The sequence below is a fragment of the Artibeus jamaicensis genome, unplaced genomic scaffold, assembly GCF_021234435.1.
Source record: "Artibeus jamaicensis isolate MK-2021 breed Jamaican fruit bat unplaced genomic scaffold, CSHL_Jam_final scaffold_474, whole genome shotgun sequence".
NCBI lineage: Eukaryota > Metazoa > Chordata > Mammalia > Chiroptera > Phyllostomidae > Artibeus > Artibeus jamaicensis.
In genome coordinates this window covers 40,728,240-40,750,021 of record NW_026522046.1, presented here as the reverse complement: position 1 = coordinate 40,750,021, position 21,782 = coordinate 40,728,240, and the positions used below count along the sequence as shown (strand labels likewise).

The window sequence follows — 21,782 nt, the reverse complement described above, 5'->3', positions numbered from 1 at the left end:
ATGGCCACCTCCACCCTGTCTGTCTGCTCCAGCGACCTGAGCTATGGCAGCCGCGTCTGCCTGCCCGGTTCCATTGACTCTTGCACCGACTCCTGCCAGGTGGATGACTGTCCAGAGAGCTGCTGTGAGCCCTCCTGCTGCGCCCCCAACTGCTGCCAGCCCTTCTGCTGTGTCCCAAGCTGTTGTCAGTCCACCTGCTGTGTCCCCAGCTGCTGTGTCTCCAGCTGCTGCACCCCAACCTGCTGTGCCCCCAGCTGCTGTGCCCCAACCCCCTGCCTGACTCTCGTCTGTGCCCCAGTGAGCTGTGTGTCCAGTTCTTGCCAATCAGCCTGCACCAGCTCCTGCATACCTTCATGCTGCCAGCAGTCTAGCTGCCAGCCCTCCTGCTGCACCTCCTCCCCCTGCCAGCAGGCGTGCTGTGTCCCTCTCTGTTGCAAACCTGTTTGCTGCACACCCATCTGCTGCACACCTGTCTGCTGCAAGCCCGTCTGCTGCACCCCCTGCGCCTCATCCTGCTGCAGACCCTCCTCCTGCGTGTCCGTCATCTGCCGCCCTGTGTGCAGACCCTCCTGCTGCGTGCCTGTCTCCTCCTGCTGTGCCCCCTCCTCCTCCTGCTGCCGGCCCAGCTGCTGCCGCCCGGCCTCCTGCGTGTCCCTCATCTGCCGCCCTGGGTGCTCTCGCCCGGCCTGCTGTGTCCCTACTTCAGCCCAGAAGTCCTGCTACTAAGTGGTCTTCTTACAGGCACCCCAAAACTCAACAGCTCACTGCCATCTGCACCCCCAGAATTCTTTACTAAGAGCGAAGACAGCTGTCAAGTCCCCTTCATAAGACCCTGCACTGGGTATTTGTGGTCATCTGGCCACCACTGCGCATCTCTCCCTAGCTTTTCCTAGAGGAAATGCTTGCCCATTTTTCCAAGTAGAGACTTCCTCAAATCCACGTGCCCTGCCATCCAGCCCAGGCTGGCAGTGACCCCAGCAAGGCCAGCTGGACTCTCCCCAGGCCTTGGAACCTTAAACAGAGTGAAGGGAGAGAAGCTGGTCTCTCCTCACTGCCCCCCAACCCCCATGTGGCCCTAGCATCTCTACTGCATCCTTTGCTGGTGTCTTCATCCTTCCCCACCCCAGCCCCTGTCCTGTGTGCTATCCTTCCCATCCAATAAATTCCTCTCCTGATGCCTTTAACCAGCATTCATTTTTGTTCTTTAACAATGACCCCTACCTGACATCCCCCAGGTAAGGTTGGTCCCAGGTGGTTCCCCAGGGCCACCATGTTTCTGCCCCTTCAGTGGTGTCCAGGAAGTCCCCCATCACTCAGGCCATAAGAATGTCCAAGAGATGAACCCACCTTCTGGACACAAAGGGTGGATAATCTGACAGCAGTGCCTGCCCTGAGAGGGGCCACCCTTGAGGGGTGACTCGGACTCTCTACAGCATCCCCACTCCAGAAGGGCCCGTTCAGGAAGAAGCATGACAGACCTGGGGCGGCCAACCTTAGGCCTGCTCATAAGGCTGTCCCTGGGCTGGCACCTGGGAACAGGGACTGCGGGAGGGCTCTCAGTACGTGTGACGGGAGTGCCGCACTGGGCCTAAACCGTCCGCACAGACACGATGGTCGTGCTGACACCTCTCTCCCTCTGGGGGTCTGGAGTTTGGGGCACATGCAGGGCAGAAGTGCCACGTGACCAGCCCCAGTAAGAGCCCTGGGCTCTGGTCTCCGATGAGCTCCCTGGTGGGCACCTCCCATTCCTGGCTGAGCAGTTAAGTGAGTCCTGCAGGATCCACAAGGGAAGGCTCTGAATGGTGGCTGTGCCTGGTGTCCCTGACTCCCACCCACGTGGCTTTTCCCTGCGGTGATTTAGCTCTGCATACTGACTCCCAGGAGCTGTACAGAGTCATCAAAACTCGGGAGTGCTGGGGACCCCAACAGCCATCAGAATGAACAAAATGTTCAAGTCTGTTCATAATAAACAGGGCCAAGAGTGAGAACAGGCACATTTCACAGTCTGCAAGTCTCACCTAAATAATGTTGACTTTTTAAAAGAATACAGTCAAGAGGATGAAAACCGCTAGCCCCAGACTTGGATGAGAGGTTTGCCGTGCATCCACCCCAGGTGCTGTGCTGAAGCCGACCGGCCCAGCCCCTGAGAGCCGACCGGGCCCTTTGCTTCCTGGCTCCGTGTTCAGTGACACCATGTTGGTGGTGGCTGGGGGAATAGTTACACCAGGGTGATTGGCAAACACCACAAATCAGGACTTGTTTTGGTTTTGTTTCACAGGCATCCAGTCATTAAGCATTTACCGGTGCACTGTTGCACATATATGACAAAGAACTCATATTGGGGATATATAATAATTTTCTACAAATCCAGAAGAAATACAAATAACACTAGTTAATGAAAATGGTCAAATGCAAGAGATACTCAGATGTTCTGTGAGCAGCTTTACTCATCAGGGAAGGCAAATTAATGCAACAACACCACGCCTTTGCACACTTTCCAAAACGGAGAAGATCCTGAACGACTGACAATACCTCATTTCACAGAGACTGTGCAGTGACTGGAATTGTCTAACGGGAACGTAAATTAATTTAGAAACTTGTTGGTCAGTGTACGCTTAACTGAACATATAAGGTATGCATATTTCTACTCTGCCGCCCCATGTGCTCCCTCTTCACCTGCTGCGTCCCTGCCTCAGCACAGAAGTCCTGCTGCTGACGGGCACATCCCCGTAGGGCCACAGGCCCCAAGGATTCTCCCTACCCGTCAGCCCCTGGAAGCCCCTGACTTCCCACCTTCCTTGGCCTCCCCCATCCAGGTAGAGCTCAGACCTGACTTCCTCCAGCCCAGCCCCGGTCTGGAAGCCTGAAATGTTCACGGAGCTCTTCTCCTGACCAGGACCCATGGGTGCTCTGGCTGCACCACAGCATGCTTCTCTGCTCCAGGCCGCATCTCTCCTTTGGTCAAGAATGGGCGCTGTCTGACCCCAGTCCTGCCCATCCTCTGAGCACCAATCAAAACTCTCCTTCCCCCACCAGCCCTTCATGCTGACTGCACATATCTGGGGGTGGGAGGGGCAGCTGTGAGACCTGGGCCCCTTGGATGCCTTGCTATTGCCAGTCTTGGGAAATTTGTGGGGCTCCTGCACATGACAGCGGGAAGCTCAGTCTTCTTCATACTGTCGTTTGCTGTTTCACCACCATCACAGGTCCTGCAGGGTAATAGAAGCACTGTTCTAGGACAAGTCCTATGGGCCCTGCCTGGCCTGGCACTGACTGTCCTCTTGAGATGCTCGGGCACCCTGAACTCACACACAGAGACGCAGACACTGGAACACCTGGTGGCCCAGCACTGAGCCAGCTGCTGGGATGCAGAGGGCAGAGACCAGCACATGGCTAGCTTCACCTGCTGGGCGGGCTGAGGGAGAGCAGGTGGCAAAGGAAAGATCCCAGGGAGCTGTGGTGCAGAAAGCCCAGAACATGGGAGAATGAGTCCAGACTGTGGAGTGGGAGACACATGTGAACAACGTGTGTGGATATGCTCAGATGCAGGTTCACTCATGGCTGACCAAAGACTCCTAGAACAGACTCCTGGACCCAGAACCGCAGAGCACAGCAAGAGACACTGGGGATGTGACTGTCCCCACATGGCCCACAAGACCTGAAGGGCTAGTTTATCGAGTTTTCATTTGCATTTGTTTCAAAGTACTTTCTAACTTCCGTTTCATTTTTTTCTTTGACCCACCTGTTGTGTAAGTCTGTGTTGTTTGATTTCTACATATTCATGAATTTTTTTCAGTTTTCCTTCTGTAACTGACTTCTAGTTTCATTCCATTGTGGTGAGATAAGGCACTTTGTGGAATTTCAACATTTTTAAATGTATTGAAATTTGTTTTGTGGTTTAACATATGATCCAACTGGAGGATATTCCATGTCCACTTGAGAAAAATGCATATTCTGCTGCTGTTGAGTTGAGCATTGTGTATATGTCTATTACGTCCAGTTGCTTCACAGTGTTCTTCAAGTCCTATTTCACTATTGATCTTTGATCTAGTTGTCCTATCATTTAATTTCTTTAACTAGTGTAAATGACTTATTGAAGTCTCCACGTGTTATTGTAGGACTAGAATTGTCTATTTCTTTCTTCAGTTCAGTTTTTTTCTTTATGCATTTTGGAGGTCTCTTGATAGGTACATATATGCTTATAATGGTCATATAGTCTTGACATACTGGCCCTTTTATCAATATTTGAAGTCTTCATTTGTCTCTTACGATAATTTTTAACTTAAAGTCTGTTTTTGTGATTTTATTGTAGCCATCCAGTTTTCTTCTGGTTACTATTTCATTAAGTATATTTTTCAATTCTTTCACTTCCAATATATTTGTATTTTTGGATCTAAAGTGAGTGAACTGACTTGGGAATATGTAGACAAGCTGAAGAGACACAAAACAAGTAATGAGATTGAATCGGTCATTAAAAACCTCCTATAGGAGAAAAGCCTGGGGCTAGATGGCTTCAATGCTAAATTCTATGAAACATTTCCAAAAGACTTGACACCAAGCCTTCTCAAACCCTTCCAAAGGACACAGACTGAGGGAGCACTTTTTAACACGTTCTGTGAGGTAGGTAAGCATTATCCTGATTCCAAAGCCAGATGAACACAACAAATGAACACTACAGAGCAATATTCTTTATAGACAAAGGTTTAAAGTCTTCAACAAAATACAGTCAAACCAAATCCAACACCATATTAAAGAGATTATATCCAAGAGACAAATGGGATTTATCCCAAGAATGAAAGAGTGATTCTCATGTGAGAATCCATCAGTGTAATACTGATAGAATGAGGGGAGAACCACTCATGATCTCAATTGATGTAGAAAAAGCATTTGATTAAAAAAAAAGACCTCTTTCATGATAAAAAAAATTCAACGAACTAGGAATAAAAGGAAATTTCCTCCACATAATAGAGGGTGTTATGAAAAAGCCACAGCTAACATAATATTCAATGGTGAAAAACTAAAAGCTTTCCCCTCTAAGACAAAGAACAAGACAAGGACATTCACTTGCACCTCTTCTATTCAACACTGTACTAGAAGTTATAGACATAGCAACTGGGCAAGAAAAGGCATTCAAATTAGAAAGAAAACTTACTATAAAGCTATAGTAATCAAAACAGAGCTACTGACATAAGGATAAACAAATCAATGGAATAAAATTGAGAGTCCAGAAAAAAACCCACAAATATATGGTCAATTGATTTCTAACTATCAATTGATATGGTCAATTGATAGTCTCTTCAATAAATGGTTCTGAGTCAACTAAATATTTACATGCAAAAGAATGAAGCTGAACCATATCTCACACTATATATAAAAATTAACTCAGTTTCAGCTTTTGGCTTGGAGGAGGCTTAGTTGCAACTTTCTTTTTTTATTCATTTATTCATTTATTTTTAAAATTTAGTTGCAACTTTCTTTTTTTTGCTCTATGTATTTTTTATTTTAATTAATTTATTTTTATTGATTATGCCATTATAGTTGTTCTATTCACCCTTCATTCACCTCCACCCTACCCCCCATCCCCACCATTACCCCCCCTTTAAGTTTATGACCATGTGTCTCAAGTTCTTTAGATTCTATATTTCCCATACTATTCTTGCCCCCCCATCTATTTTCTATCTACTGTCTATGCTACTTATTTTCTGTACCTTCTCCCCCCTTCTCATCCTCCCACTCCCCTGTTGCTAACCCTCCTTGAGATCTTCATTTCTATGTTTCCACTCCTGATCTAGCTGTCCTTTTAGTTTGCTTTTGTTTTAGGTGTGGTTGTTAATAACTGTGAGTTTGCTGTCCTTTCACTGTTCATGTTTTTTTAACTTCTTTTTCTTAGATAAGTCCCTTTAACATTTCATATAATAAGGGCTTGGTGATGATGAACTCCTTGAATTTGATCTTATCTGAGAAGCACCTTATCTGTCCTTCCATTCTAAATGAAAGTTTTGCTGGATAGAGCAATCTTGGTTGTAGGTCTTTGGATTTCATGACTTGGAATACCTCTTTCCAGCCCCTTCTTGCCTGTAAGGTCTCTTTTGAGAAATCTGCTGACAGTCTGATGGGAACTCCTTTGTAGGTGACTGTCCCCTTAGCTCTTGCTGCTTCTAGGGTTCTCTCCTTCATTTTAATCTTGGCTAATGTAATGATGATGTGCCTTGGTGTGTTTCTTCTTGGGTCCAACTTCTTTGGGACTCTCTGAGCTTCCTGGATTTCCTGGAAGTCTATTTCCTTTGCCAGCTTGGGGAAATTCTCCTTTATTCTTTGTTCAAATAAGTTTCCCACTGGTGGCTGTGCCTTTCCCCCTTCTGGTACCCCTATAATTCGGATGTTGGAGCGTTTAAAGATGTCCTGGAGGTTCCTAAGACTCTCCTCATTTCTTTGAATTCTTGCTTCTTGACTCTTTTCTGTTTGGCCATTATTTGCTTTCTTCTGGTCCACTCCATTGATTTGAGTTCCAGTTTCCTTTTCATTGCTATTGGTTTCCTGTGCAATTCCATTCATTTCAATTAGTTTCGCCTTCATATGTTTCTCTAATTTGTGGCTATAATCAACCAGTTCTGTGAGGATCCTGATCACCAGTGTTTTAAACTGTGCGTCTGAGAGTTTTGCTATTTCTTCATCACTTAGATTTATAGGCTCTGGGGCTTTGAGATCTTCTTGAGCCATTTTTTATCTGTTTGCACCCATTAAGTATGAGGAGCAGAGCCTTGGACTCCCAGGTCGCTGAGTTGTGATGCTGTATGTGGGGGGCATGGTCAGAGCGGGGAAATGGCGACCCACTCTGCTGTTTCCCGCCGCTGGGTGAAGAGCAGAACCTTAGGTGGTTTACCAGGGCAGGGCTACTCAGGTCGCTGGGTTATGACACTATGTGGAGGCGGGGTCAGAGCGGGGAATGGCGGCACCCTCTGCTGCCGCTCGCTGCTGGGGCCTGCTGGGTTCCATCTAATCGCCCACTCCCTCGCTTGTCTATCTGCACAAGAATGTGTGACCACAGTCAACCTGCAGCCCTGCTCCCTCGCTATTTCCTGGAGGTTGCTCGATGGGTCACTCACTAGGTCCAACCCTGCGCCTGGGTTCCGCGCACCTGAGTCCTTCTGACCGAGTTTTCCTGTGCAAACCCGCTCCGCCAGCTGCTGGTTTCACCCCTCTTACCGGTCAGGCTGAAGAATTTGTTGTTATCAGACTTCCGAAAAGTTCAATTTTCTGTGTTCTGGCTGTGTTTTCTATTGCTAATATTTACTTGTCTCTAAACTTGGTTGTGTGAGAAAGCACAGCATCTCCACCTATGCCTCCATCTTGGCGGAAGTCCTAGTTGCAACTTTCTTTGCTCATCCTGAATGTGGGTTCATCTGACAGCAACCACCTCTACCAAGTTGCCAAGTTCGACCCCAGTAATATCAAAGTTGTATACCTGAGGCACATCGGTGGGCAAGCCAGTGCCATGTCTGCCCTGGCCTCCAAGATCAGCCCCCTGGGCCTATCTCTAAAAAAGTTTGGTGATGACATTGCCAAGTAACCAGTAGTTGGAAAGGTCTGAGGCTCACAGTGAAACTGACCATTCAGAACAGACAGGCCCAGACTGATATAGTGGCTTCTGCCTCCGCCCTGACCAGCAAAGCCCCCGAAGAACCACCACAAGACAGAAAGAAGCAAAAAAAAAAAATTACACACAGTGGAAATGTCACTCTTGATGAGATTGCCAACACTGACTGACAGATCTTTAGCTAGAGAACTCTCTGGAACACTTAAAGAGATCCTGGGGACAGCCCAGGCTGTGGGCTGCACTGCTGGTGGCCACTGCCCTTGTGACATCACAGATGATGGCAGCAGTGGTGCAGTGGGGTGCCTGCCTAGTTAAGAACTACAAAGAAAAATATTTCACTTAAAGATCATTTGATGACCAAAAAAAAAAAACCCCTCAAATAGACCAAAACCCTAAATATAAAAGCTAAAGCTATAATTCTTAGAAGAAAACAGAGGAGTCAATCTGTCAGTCCTTAGATCTGGCAGCAGTTTCTTAGATATGACACCAAAGGCACAATCAACAGAAGGAAAAAAGTAGATAAGGACTTCAGGTCAAGATGGCAGCTTAGTCATACATGCCTTGACTCTTCACACAACCACATCAAAATTGCAACTAAAATAGAGAAAACCAGCACTTGAAACTGTCAGAAATTGAGCTGAATGGAAGTCTGACAACTATGGAATTGAAGAAACCACATCCACTCAGACTGGTAGGAGGGCTGCAGACATGGAACCAGCCGGTCACCTTATCCACGTGCAGTAGATAAAAATTCAGAAGGGATATATCAGGAGCAAGGAGTCCCAGCCCCACCCTGGGCCCCACAGTCCAGGATTCCAGTGCCATGAAGATAAGTCCCCACAACTTCTGGCTGCAAAAACCACCAGGGATTGAATCAGTGGAAGAAAGTTCTGGAGCCCCAGCAATTCCTCTTAAAGAACCCACACACAGACTCACCTACTTACTCACTCCCTCTGAGCTCCAGCAGATCAAAAGGCACCAGTGGCATACTAGGAGAAACGGAAATGTCTGTCATCAAGGTGAGCAGAGGCCACTGTCCCATTCATGAACCCTCCACCCACAGTCACTGAGCCAGCAAGCTGGTGCCATATCTGAGACTCCATCAACCTGGCTAACACTGGTGTACCTGGGAGACCCCCAGAGACTGCCCCACCTAACTTATGGGCCATCCAAGCTGCTTTTCCATATGAATGGCTGGTCTTGGCTCAACTGCACAACTTCCTAAATCCTCTCAAACAAACAACAGCTGGCCTTGGTAAACCCCAGGCCCAGCACTAGCAACAGCCAGCCTAGATTCACCGCTTGGTTTAACCTGGGAATCTCCAAGCCCAGCACAAGTAGCAGCCATCTCAGATTGCTTTATGGCTCAGGCAGGGTGGCATTGGGCAAAACACAGGTGGGGGATGACCTTGACCTACACTACCTGGAGAAAGCCTAGAGCCAGTATACCCAGTGGTCAGCTACAGATAACATTGGAGAACCACTACTCTGCCCCTGCACAGCTGATCCTCCATGGAGGGCAGAGGTTGGTATAAGTGGTCATAGCCAATCCTTGAAGCTCACTAGCCTGGGTAAATCCCTCCCATTGATCTGCCAAAAGCAACCAAGGCTCAACTACAAAATGAGGGTGTACTCAGCACACATAAAGGGGACACCTCGAGTACCCAGCTTGGGTGATAGGGGAGGCTGTGCCACTGGATCCTACAGGACACCTACTATATTAGGCCATACTACCAAGACACAGAGTCAAAGTAGCTCTACTTAATAATATATAGAAACAAACACAGGGAGGCTACAAAAACAAGGGGACAAAGAAACATGGCCCAAATGAAAGATCAGATCAAAACTGCAGAAAAAAAGCTAAGTAAAATGGGGATAAGCAATATATCAGATGCAGAGTTCAAAACACTATTTATAAGGATGCTCAAAGAACTTAGTGAGGATCTCAGCAGCATAAGAAAGATCCAGTCAGAAACGAAGCATGCACTAATCAAAATAAAGAACAATTTACAGGGAAACAAGAGTAGAGTGGATGAAGCTGAGAATCAAAGCAATGATTTGAAACACAAGGAATTAAAAAAAAATGACCAGTCAGAACAACAAGAAAAAAAAATCCAAGAAAATGAGGATAGTATAAACAGCCTCTGGGACAACTTCAAGAGGTCCAACATTCACGTCATAGGAGTGACAGAAGGAGAAAAGAAAGCAAGGAATTGGAAACCTATTTGAAATTATAATGAAAGAAAACTTCCCTAATTTGGTGAAGGAAATAAACATGCAAGTCCAGGAAGCACAGAGAGTCCCAAACAAGGTGGATGCAAAGAGGCCCACTCCAAAACACGTCATAATTAAAATGCCAATGGTTAAAAAGAAAGAGAGAATCTTAAAAGCAGCAAGAGAAAAGAAATTAGTTACCTACAGGGGAGTTCCCATAAGACTGTCAGCTGCTTCATCAAAAGAAATTGCAGACTAGAAGGGACTGGCAAGAAATACTCAAACATGAAAACCAGGGACCTACAGCAAAGATTGCTCTACCCAGCAAAGCTATCATTTAGAATTGAAGGTCAGATAAAGAGCTTCCCAGACAAGAAAAAAACTAAAGAAGTTCATCATCACCAAATCATCACTACATGAAATGTTAAAGGAACTTATTTAAGAAAAAGAAGATCAAAATTATGAACACTAAAATGGCAAAAATATGTATCCATGAACAACTAAATCTAAAAAACAAACTAAGCAAACAAGAGGAACAAAGACAAAATGGATATGGAGGGTCTTTTGATGGTTGCCAGATGGGAGGGGAGTGTGGGGAAATGGGTGAAGAGGTGAGGGGATTGAGAAGTACAAACAGGTAGTTACAGAATAGCTTTGGGGATGTAAAGTACACAATAGGAAATGGAGTAGCCAAAGAACTTAGGAGTGTGGCCCATGGACATGTACAATGGTGGGGGGATTGCCTAAGGGAGTGGGGCATGGTGAGTAGAGGGGGCAAAGGGGAAAAATCAGGACAACTATAATAGCATAATCACTAAAATATAATTAAAAAAATAGGTAGGTGGGACTTAATCAAGATTTTAAAGTTTTGTATATTAAAGGACAGTCTCCAGAGTGAAAAGACAACCCACAGAATGAAAGATAATATTTGCAAATTTTAATTCTGATAAGGGTCTAGTATACATCATACATAAAGAACTCCTACAACTCAACAACAAAAAGACAAATTAATTAAAAAGAATACTTCTCCAAAGAAGATACACAAATAGCCACCGACACATGAAAGGAAGCCCAGCATCATTGGTCATTTGGAAACTACAAACCAAAACTTCAACACGATGCCACTTCACACCCATGACGGTGGCCATAATTAAAAAGTAAATAAATGACAAGTGTCGGCAAGCATGTGAAGAAAGGGAGCCCTCACACGCTGCTGCCGAGAATGTGCACTTGTACAGCTGCTGTGCTTAAATCTGTGTTTAACTCAGAAGTTAAACACAGATTTACCACGTGACCCGGCAACTCCACTGCTACGTGTACAGCCAAAAGAATGGACAAGAGATATTCAAACAATAACCTATGCAAAAAAATGTTCATAGAAGCACTATTCATATTAGCCAAAAGGTGGAAATAATTCAAATGCCTGTCAGCGGATCAGTGGATAAACAAAACATGGCCCACCCACACCACGGAATATCGCTCACCCACACCCAAGAGCGGGGCACGGACACATGCCACAGTGGAATGACCTTGAACCTCCGTGATGAACGACAGGAGCCGGACACGAAAGGCCACATGCTGTGTGGGCTTTTATGTGAAATGTGCAGACGAGCAAACCCATAGGGACAGAAAGCAGAGCAGCGACTGACAGGCACAGGAGGGACTGCTGAACAGCACAGGATTTCCTTCGTGGTGGGGGGAAGGTTCTGGAACTGGAGCGTGGTCACGGCTGCACAACAGTGTGACAGTACTAAATGCCCCGGAATTACACACTTTAAAATGGCGGAAATGGTGCGTTTTATATCATGTGTTATCACCCACACGTTCGAAACATCCCTGCTGCCGGCGGCTGAGGGTGAGGCCACCCCACTCGTCGGCCCTGGGCGTGATTCGTGTTGTGAGTCTCGGTTGATCTTACGGGTGGGACATCTGTGTTTTAATTTGAGAAACTTTAATTATTAATGATATCCAATAGCTTTGCCTATGGCTATTGATCACTTCAGTGATTTGAATTTTGTATTTGATTCTTTTGCATTGTGCTCTGTTTTAGTTCTAAGGACTTTTTAATGTTCATACTAAACTTTCATCTATCGTGCATATGACAAATATTTTACACAGGCTCCATGTCCTCAATTTATACCCCAGAAAGGTTCCCTTCGGGTTGTGGCTGAAATTACATCAATGACCAGTTGTGCCCCAGCCTCTCCGCTCCAGTCTCGTCAGTGCCCACCTCCTCCAGGTGAGTCCCACCCCTCCGTCAGGTCCCGACCGGAACTTGCTCTCCCAGGACAACGGACCATACATGCATGGGCTTCAGGGATGTATTTTAGGATTCCAAAGGTCCCTGAATGGGTCATCCCAACACTCCGGGAAGCCAGACCCACTGCAAGTTCCCTTCTCGTTCCTGCGGAGGGGAGGCCCTTGCCTGTCCCCAGCCTCATGGTCCTCACAGTCCTGGGCCGACACCATAGAAGTTCAGAGAGCCCTCCCAGGAGGGGCCTGTCCTCATGTTGCCTTTTCTCCAGAATAGGTACCTCCTTCCACTTCTTTACCAACCGCAGGCCAGGTTCCTGGCCTCAGGGAAGGCCTGTGCAAAGAAGCTAGCCCAGAAAGCGTGTGTCCTCATGGGACCAGATGTCACCCGGTCCCCTGGCACATGACTCATCAGGGGGAAACTGCAGGGTCAGATGAAGAGAAGTTGCAGCTTCCTTCAAGGTGTCCCTGCCAGGGTCAGACTCAGGCCAGGGACAGCCAGCCCATCGCAGGGCAGCCTAAAATTTACAAGATGACCAAGGACACCGCATGACAACAGGACTGACCATAATAAAGGTGTTCACAGGGCAAACACCAACAAGGAAGGGAAGGCGTGGGGGCCTCCTATGGGGGCAACACAACTGAGGGAGGGGTATAAAAGGCGACAGCCCTGGGCACCTCACACACTCACCTTCACACACTCACACACTCCTCCCAGCTCACCTCCAGCCCCACCCCTATACCATGGCCGCCTCCACCCTGTCTGTCTGCTCCAGCGACCTGAGCTATGGCAGCCGCGTCTGCCTGCCTGGTTCCAGTGACTCTTGCACCGACTCCTGCCAGGTGGATGACTGTCCAGAGAGCTGCTGTGTCCCCAGCTGCTGCCAGCCCTCCTGCTGTGTCCCCAGCTGCTGCCAGCCCTCCTGCTGTGTCCCCAGCTGCTGCCAGCCCTCCTGCTGTGTCCCCAGCTGCTGTCAGCCTTCCTGCTGTGTCCCCAGCTGCTGCCAGTCCACCTGCTGTGTCCCCAGCTGCTGTGCCCCAGCCCCCTGCCAGACACTCATCTGTACCCCAGTGAGTTGTGTGTCCAGTCCCTGCTGCCAGGTGGCCTGTGGGCCCAGCCCCTGCCAATCAGCCTGCACCAGCTCCTGCACACCCTTGTGCTGCCAGCAGTCTAGCTGCCAGCCCTCCTGCTGCACCTCCTCCCCCTGCCAGCAGGCCTGCTGTGTCCCTCTCTGTTGCAAGCCTGTCTGCTGCACACCTGTCTGCTGCAAGCCCGTCTGCTGCACCCCAGTTGTCCTGCTGCAAACCTGTCCTCCTGTGCCTCATCTGCCCTGTGGACCCGCCTGCTGCGTGCCTGCCTCCTCCTGCTGTGCCCCCCTCCTCCTGCGGCCTCATGCTGCTGCCGCCCAGCCTCCTGTGTGTCCGTCATCTGCCGCCCCGTGTGCTCCCGCCCAGCCTGCTGTGTCCCTGCCTCAGCCCAGAAATTCTGCTGCTAACTCTTCCTAGGCCTCATCCAGGGTCCTTCCCCAGTAGTAGGGTGACTTCCCAGCCAGCTACACCCCCTCTGGCTTTCACAACAGCAAGGGACAGGACAAGCTGCTTCTTACCTGGCTCCTCCTTCGGGGCCCCTCAATAACCGCCAAATCCTTCCTGATGCTGGTGAACAGGTGCAGCCCCCACCATTGCTCCACCCCTTCCCCCTGAGCCCCTGTATGCGCCCCGTTGCCCCAGCGGACCTGCTCCCACCCCAGGCAGTAACGTCACCTCTGGGCCCTAATAAAACCACCTGTTTCGCTCTGACCTTCTGTTTGTCTGTGGACTCAGTGGGGCCAGTGATGAGGGGTACCAGGTGCTGGTCTCTGTGAACCCCACAAGCCAGGCCCCCGCTAAGCCCTGCAGGACCCCAACCCCTAGCACACAGCCCCCAGACCTACCTCTGTGAAGCTGCCTCTGGAACCCAGGCCCGGGACTGTGGGGCACGGTGGTCACCTCCTGCACCCACCCCCTGGCAGCAGCCATGGGCCCCTGAGCCACACTGGCCTTTGCAGCTGTGTGGTCGCCCCGAGGTGCAGGCTGTGTGTCAGTGCCTGTGGCACCCCCAGGGGCCTCACCCACCTGGTCCCCTCTCACTAGACCAGCCCAGGGACTGCAGCGCCTGGCCAGGCAGCCTAGCAAGGCTGCCTTTGCTCCAGCTCTCCCCGACCCCACCCCCCACCCCAGTGACATGTGAAAGGGGTGCCCCAGCCAGGAAGGATAACCCAGCAGCCCTGGGTTCTTCCTGGCCCTTTCTCAGGTTCGGCCAGTGGGGACAGAAGCACAGCAAGGTTACCAGTGCCCATGGACTGAGGGGCCAGCCCCACGCAGCCTCCCCTGGAGCTCCTGGCTGCCTCCTGAACCAGGCTCCTGGACCCGCACCCCTGTCTGACACCCTCGTATACGCTTGCTCCCGAGCCCCATCCTGCTCTCACTGTGCCAGGCCCCTGGTGTGTGTGCCTCACATGCGTGGCCTCACCCATACACCCCACACTCCCGGGGCCCCCAGGATTCTCCTGGAGAGCCCCTTGGAATCTGCCTTTTGCCCTCTGGTCTGGGCTCAGACACTCCCTTCTGCCGGGCAGCTGTGCCCATCCAGGGCCCTCCGCCTTGCCCTGCCCCGGTGAACGGGCCCGTGTAACCAGCCATGTCACCAGGCATAGGCAGCAGGGCAGACAGTATCCAGCCCTCGGCCCCGGTCCCAACCCACTGTGACTGCAGAGGGTATGACAGCCATCTCCCTTATTCCTCCCTGGGACAGAACCCCCAGGACAGGCAGCTGGGGCCAGAGACCAGCCCGAAACAGGCTCCAAAGGACGCCACCTTCCTGGAAGGAAAGCCAGGTCCCTGCAAAGGGACAAAGTGAGGAAACCAAGGACAGAAATGTCGGTCTTCTTGCCGTGCGCCCAGGGTGGCTGCTGGGGCCCAAATCTTTGTCCTGGGCTTCAGTACACAGTGGTCCTGATTACCTCCCCTCTGTGCCCTCTGCCACCTAGGGTCAGAACAGACAGTGGCATGGGGACCCAGGGCTCATTCCCCGACCCCTCCCGCTTGGTCCTGTCACCTCTGCACACCGTCATCAAAGGCACAGGCAGGACCCAGCCTGCTCCGCTTTCCCGGGAGCGTTCTTCACGGCATCTCGGCCCCACCCTAGGTGATGTTCCAGTAGGTTCCTTTTTCTGCCGCCTCAGAACCTCGGTTCTAGATGCAGCCACTTTGGAAAAGTTCCTCAGACTCAGAGTCACAATATGACCCACCTAGTCCAATTCTAGGCATCTACCACTCGGAATCAAAAACCAGGGCTCAACCAAAAACCCACACGCCAAGTGCACAGCCACATGGTTCGCGATGACCATGAAGAGGAGACATCAGAACGTGGTCTGGCCACCCACTGGAATATTACTGAGCCGTGAGCGGGAGCGAGGCTCTGACGTGCCACGCCGTGGGTGGGCCTCGAGGACACCGTGCTGAGTGACAGACGCCAGGCAGGAGAGGCCCACGCTGGTTCCATTTGTAAGAAAGGCCCAGAAAAGCAGGATCCTCGGAGGTGGAAACTGGACGGCTGGTTGCCAGCAGCTGCGTGGAGGAGCCAATGGGGAGCAGTGGCTAACGGGTTTGGGGGTTGGGAGGGCGTTCTAAAATTAGACAATGGCCACGGCTGCCCAGCTCTGTAAATGCACTAAAGGCCGTGGGCTGTGCACTCTAAGTGGGTAAATGTTATGGCATGTGAATTATATCTTAATAAATCTGTTTAAAAGAAAAAACCTCATTCTGTTTCCAATTTGAAAATAAAAGCAAAATATACCATGTTCTTAAAAAGGCAAATTACCTGCATGACTAACAAAATAAAAACTGTAATGCAAGGAGATCCAAAGAAAGTGTTGAAAATGGATGGAAAGATCTAGTTATTTCAAAGGCGCAGACTTGGAGAGTTGTAAAGGTGCGTACCGTCCACATCATCACAGAGGTATTTTTTATGATATTTAAAACATTCGAGAGCTTAAGACGAGCCAGAGGTTTCCTGGGTTCACCTAACAGGGCTGGCAACAGCCCGGTGCCCCTCACGGCAGTGGAGCAGAGCGGAGCTGTGTAGATGGGCCTGGCCTCGGGCCACGCACAGCCCGCTGGGTCACAGCCGCACTGTTCCCACTGAAGAAAGTTTCCTTCTTCACCACACCCCATACCAGGGATTCCTGTTGGGGCTGAATTGGCACCGGTGACCACCAGTTTACATGCCAAACCAGCAACAAGATAGAGACAGGGGGAAAAAAAAAGAGAGAACCTGACTGTGGACCAATCTCATTTAAGAAAATAAAGTAGGGGATTCTAACTACAGTGTTAACGAATTCAATGTGAAACTACACTAAAAGCCATTATCGAGTAGAGTATATCTCAGGATGCAACTTAGAAAGGATACAATTAATTGTCCTGACGAATGGAAGCAGAAAGGCCATTAGAACTTGTCATAGGTTAATACACGCTCACAGAGGACTCAACTCGTTCTTTGCATAAAAGCCCAAAGCAAAACTCTGGGTAAACCAGGGGCAGGAAGAAGCTTCTCGGACACAGTGAGAGCCCTGCTACAACCCAGAAACCCCCACTGAGCCGTGAGCCACAGGCGGCGCTGCCACCGGCTCCAGGAGGCGCTGCCACCAGCTCCAGGAGCGAGACGCAACGGCTTCGTGGTCAGCCCTCCCCCGGTGCTGCCCTCTCATCCCCAACATAAGAGCAGAGTGAAGGGAAAGCACACAGTTCGGGGAGGGAGGAGAAAACGTGCATGGGTGCAGCTTCTGCCCCACAGTCCTCTGGACCCTCTCCCCGCCCCCCCGAGCCGTCCCCCACGCCCGTGGCCCGGCCAGAAACAGTGACCCACGCACTGTGGCACTCACTCGGATGCCCAGAGACTTCTTCCTGTTTTCAAAGATCAGCTGATCATTTGCTCTTTTGCTGCACCTACCCCACCAGCCCCAACCAAAGGCTCCCTGATCCAGGAGCCTGACTCATCCCATCGAAGAGTTGTACTTGAGGCAGTGACAGCAGGAAGACACCTTGGCCAGTGACAGATAGTCCTCAGGCCACAGAGAAGGGAGCTACATGAAAGGGCATGGGTCACAGGTGACACCCAGGAGACGTGGAGAGTCCTGACACCCGTGCCATTGAGCTGGACCCCGGGACAGGTTGGGGGACAGAAGGGGAAACCTTTATACTCATCCCAGAAGTCCGTGTCAGGCTTCCCGGAGCCCCCTAGCCTGGAGCCCACATTCTCTCCCCATTCCCACCCACAAAACCAAGGCTGCCCAGGGCGAGAGCGAGAAGGGGACGAAGCAGAGCCCCTTATGGCCAAGAGAGAAACGTCAGACTGCAGGCCCTCAGGTTTCCCACTGATCACTGTCCTCTTTCACAGGACACTCTCCTTCTGGCAGCATTTTTGTGTCTATAAAGTGGGTCACCGCACGCTGGTCGCCTCTGGAAAGCGCTCAGGCTGAGACGGAGCATGTCTAAGGGTAAAGCCCCGTGGTGCCCCGAAGCCCTGCGGTTATCATCAGTGTTTTCACCATTTCCCTAAAGCAACACGAGCTCCTTTCGCTCTGGAAGGTGGAGGAGGCCAGGGTTCTCACACAGCCCCTCAGGACCTACCGGAAGGACATTTCAAAAGTTATGAGGAAGACCAAAACAGGACAAGAAAAGGGCTCACCAGGACTCTCTATAAGTTTGTAAAAAAGAGAAGCAAAGGGAAACAGATTAGTATAAATTGGAACAGGACCCCAGTGCATAAGAATAAAATTGCTCAGTCTTTTACACGAAAAGTCAGATGCCTGACACCAAGGAGCAGCCTTATCTGAAGTCCGATGAAACAAACAGATCACTTAGGAAATGACAGAAAGCTTGTACCAATGCACACTGACATCATCGGAGTTATGGGGAGTGTATCTCATTTACATCACAGGACAAAATCCAGCTGCTACAGAAAAAATAAATAATCAAACACTGTTTGAAAATAAAAGTTAGGGGAACAAGATTTATCAGGATGTCCACTTAGTAGGTTACGCAATGGCAAATCGCTGGGCCGCACACCTGAAACTAACGTAGCCATGGATGTTGACTTTAACTGAAAAAAGTTTTTTTAAGATTTTTAAAAATTAGGGAAAAATCAATGTAAAGGCCTAATAATAGACAAGAAATGAAAGACTGAACTATGGTCTGAAAGATAAAATCAAGAAAGATCTCTTAGAGAAGAAGGCAACCAATGAAACATATGAAAATGAGGGGGAAGTGGGGAGACGTGAAGGCAAGTCCAGGAGGTGTGACGTCTCGTGGAGTCCCTGTGGTGGAGGACTCCGGAAACAGAAAGCAGACCCCCGTTTAAGTATAAAAGTAGCAACAGTGTAAATGTACAAGTAGGGCCTGGGTGGGCCTCCCCGTGGAGAGGAGCAAGGAGCTCTCACCCCAGGACACAAAGCAACATGAGAGCCTGGGAGCTACAGCAGGAGGTTGCGGATGAGGATGGGAGGAGGGCAGATGCTCTCGCAGACTTCAATAATTAAGTAAACAAACAAACAAACTATAAATAACAAGCGACAGCTTCACTCTCATCAGGAACACGGGACCCCGTGAGGAAATGCAAATATGTCTTTGATATTTTGAGGAAGCTATTACTTAGAACTTGAATTCTCACCCTGGCAGGTGTGGCTCAGCTGGTTGGAGCATCCTCCCAAAGACCAGAAGGTCCCAGGTTCGATTTCTGGTCATGGAACACACTCGGGGTGTGGTGTTTTCGGCCCCCAGTTGGTGCACATGAGAAGGCAGCCAACCAACGTTTCTCTCTCGCAGTGATGTCCCTCTTTCTCTCTCTCTTTCTCTCCCCACCCCTTCCCACTCTAAAAAAAAAAATGGAAAAAATATCCTTGGGTGAGAGTTAAAAAAAAACAGAATTCTATACCCAGCCGAACTATCATGATGAGTGTGGTGGTAACTCGATGCCTCTGCAGACACTCAAGGAATCTTCAAACATAAAACCCACCAACACATGTGCAAAAGTCTTTGATCGTTTCCCACGACAAAGTGGAAATGAAAAAAACCCAGAGTATCGCTTGCAGTCTAACAAAGGAGGTGTCCAAGTGTGTCATGAGGGAAAGCAAAGGGGAAAGAGAAGGAGCTAATTCACAGGATGCTGAAACTCCTCACAGGCGTGGGGTGATTGAAACGAGAGCTTCCTATGACCCAATCCTGTGCGTAGATGTGGTTATAATATGAGCAAGTTTCATGTTATACTTATATTTTAGAATGCTCACATGCATAAAAAATATTAAACCACCACAAACACAGGAAAAATGGAACCAGAATTCATCACTGGAGAGTAATCACAGCCTGACATCAACTCTGCAAAAACTTGTCTCAGATATTTTCCATAAGTTTTCTGGAGCCAAACAAGGAGACACAGGAAGCTCATCCTACAACACACAAGCTGAACCAGTAGAAGCTGATGGCAGGAAATACACGGGCACTAATGAGGGCTCTCCAGCAACAGGTGCTCAGCCCCAACAAGGAAGAGAGGGCGTGGGGAGCTGTGCTGTGGGACAACACAAGCCAGGGAGGGTATAAAAGCCAACGGCCTGGGCACCTCACACATTCACTCACCTTCACACACTCACACACTCCTCCCAGCTCACATCCAGCCCCACCCCCCGACCATGGCTGCCTCCACCCTGTCCATCTGCTCCAATGACCTGAGCTACAGCAGCGGAGTCTGCCTGCCTGGTTCCAGTGACTCTTGCACCGACTCCTCCTGCCAGGTGGACGACTGTCCAGAGAGCTGCTGCCAGCCCTCCTGCTGTGTCCCCAGCTGCTGCCAGTCCACCTGCTGTGTCCCCAGCTGCTGTGCCCCAGCCCCCTGCCAGACACTCATCTGTACCCCAGTGAGCTGTGTGTCCAGTCCCTGCTGCCAGGTGGCCTGTGGGCCCAGCCCCTGCCAATCAGCCTGCACCAGCTCCTGCACACCCTTGTGCTGCCAGCAGTCTAGCTGCCAGCCCTCCTGCTGCACCTCCTCCCCCTGCCAGCAGGCCTGCTGCATCCCTCTCTGTTGCAAACCCGTTTGTTGCACACCTGTCTGCTGCAAGCCTGTCTGCTGCACATCTGTCTGCTGCAAGCCCGTCTGCTGCACCCCCTGCGCCTCGTCCTGCTGCAAACCCTCCTCCTCTGTGTCTGTCATCTGCCGCCCTGTGTGCAGACCCTCCTGCTGCGTGCCTGTCTCCTCCTGCTGTGCCCCCTCCTCCTCCTGCTGCCAGCCCAGCTGCTGCCGCCCAGCCTCCTGCGTGTCCCTCATCTGCCGCCCCGTGTGCAGACCTGCATGCTGTGTCCCTGCCCCAGTGGCCCAGACATCCTGTTGCTGACCAGTTTGATCTCAAGCTGCTGCTCTCGCTCCTGAGCACAGTTCTCCCCTCCCACGAGCCCCTGGGGCCCCTTGGCTGGTGCCGGAACCTCCCCTCTCCCCTCAGGGGACACACAATTGCTGCCTAATGCACATCTGAACATGCTGCCCATCCCTTTTTGACAAAAGATGACCACAAATCCCTCACCAGAGGGTAGCATGCAGGACCCCAGGACCCTTCTCTGCAGAACCTATTGCTTGCTGTCTATGTGACAAAGGCCAATTGGTATAATAAATAAGATGTTTGTGCCAGGAAATACGTGTTTGCTTTCTCCTCCTCTCTTGAGCCCCTTGACCACCCCAAATCTGCGTGCTCTGGTGGCAGAAGCCAGACAATAAAGCCATGTTCTCAAATCTGAGTTCGGAGCAGCTGGGTGACAGATCTGGGAGTGATGCCATCCGCCTGTTCATTTCCCTTCCTGAGCCCAGCAGCCCACCCTCCCTGCAGTGGACAGCTTTCCCGGGCTGGGCCGGGAGGCAGGTGTGGGTGCTAGAGGCAGGGACCCTGAGTGGATGTGGGCTCCTGCCCACACCTATTCCCCCTGCCTGTCCATGTTAAGGGTGGTTTGGGGAGCAGAAAAGGCTCTGCGGGTCAGGCTGTGTGTGACAATGTCGCCTGCAGGGAGGAGCAACAGAGCCAGAATCTGTGCCGGATGCCCCACGGGTCAGAGGGCTAAGGGCGATGCTGCCTGAGAGCCACCGCTGTCCAGGTGGACCCTTGGGGACGGGATGAGGTGGACTCAGTTTAAGCAGGACAGACCTGAGCAGAAGGAACCCTGCTGCCAAGCACCGGAGAACGTAATGGGCCTCCTCCCCTGGCTAGTGGGCCCGGGGCAGAGGGCTCAGCAGGAGGAGCCCACAGAGGAATGAGGGGCTCAACAGCTGTGCAGCAGGGCGGGGTGGGGCAGCTGTAACCTGGTGTGAACACCACCTCCTCTCCCCTGTGCCTCTCCTGTCCGACGGTCACGCTGTGGTCAGCAGCGTCATGGAGGAAGAACAGACATCGGAAGCTGTACAACAGAACGATATCTGTCCTATGGCCAGAACACATGCCCACAAACACAGTGGCTGGAACAATACAAATTCACTGTCTCACAGCTGTGGAGGCTGGAACCCGACGTGGGGCTCTGTGGTCCGAGGTCAAGGCCGGAGCAGGGCCGGGCCCTTCTGGAGGCTCCGGGACAGAACCTGTTCCTTGTCCCTTTCAGCTTTTAGAGGTCCCTGCCTCATTCCACGTTCGCGTGCTCCAAGCCGGCA

General features: G+C 50.6%; 3 protein-coding genes and 1 pseudogene across 3 annotated transcripts; all 4 read left to right on the top strand.

Annotated features, from left to right (window-relative positions):
* On the top strand, positions 1-726 carry LOC119058780 (keratin-associated protein 10-3-like). The gene is made up of 2 exons (XM_053657933.1): positions 1-188; positions 255-726. Exons 1-2 carry the CDS (start codon positions 1-3, stop codon positions 724-726), a joined length of 660 nt encoding a protein of 219 aa, XP_053513908.1.
* A 1,675-nt stretch (positions 727-2,401) lies between these two features.
* Positions 2,402-7,912, top strand: LOC128626280 (60S ribosomal protein L12-like; annotated as a pseudogene).
* Positions 7,913-12,808: 4,896 nt separating this feature from the next.
* Positions 12,809-13,560, top strand: LOC128626291 (keratin-associated protein 10-7-like). The gene is given in 2 exon segments (XM_053658007.1): positions 12,809-13,444; positions 13,447-13,560. Coding segments are annotated over 2 exon segments (750 nt in total).
* Positions 13,561-19,788: 6,228 nt separating this feature from the next.
* Positions 19,789-20,487, top strand: LOC119058783 (keratin-associated protein 10-3-like). The gene has a single exon (XM_037158226.2). The coding sequence runs from the start codon at positions 19,789-19,791 to the stop codon at positions 20,485-20,487; it is 699 nt and encodes a 232-aa protein (XP_037014121.2).
* The last annotated feature ends 1,295 nt before the right edge of the window (positions 20,488-21,782 follow it).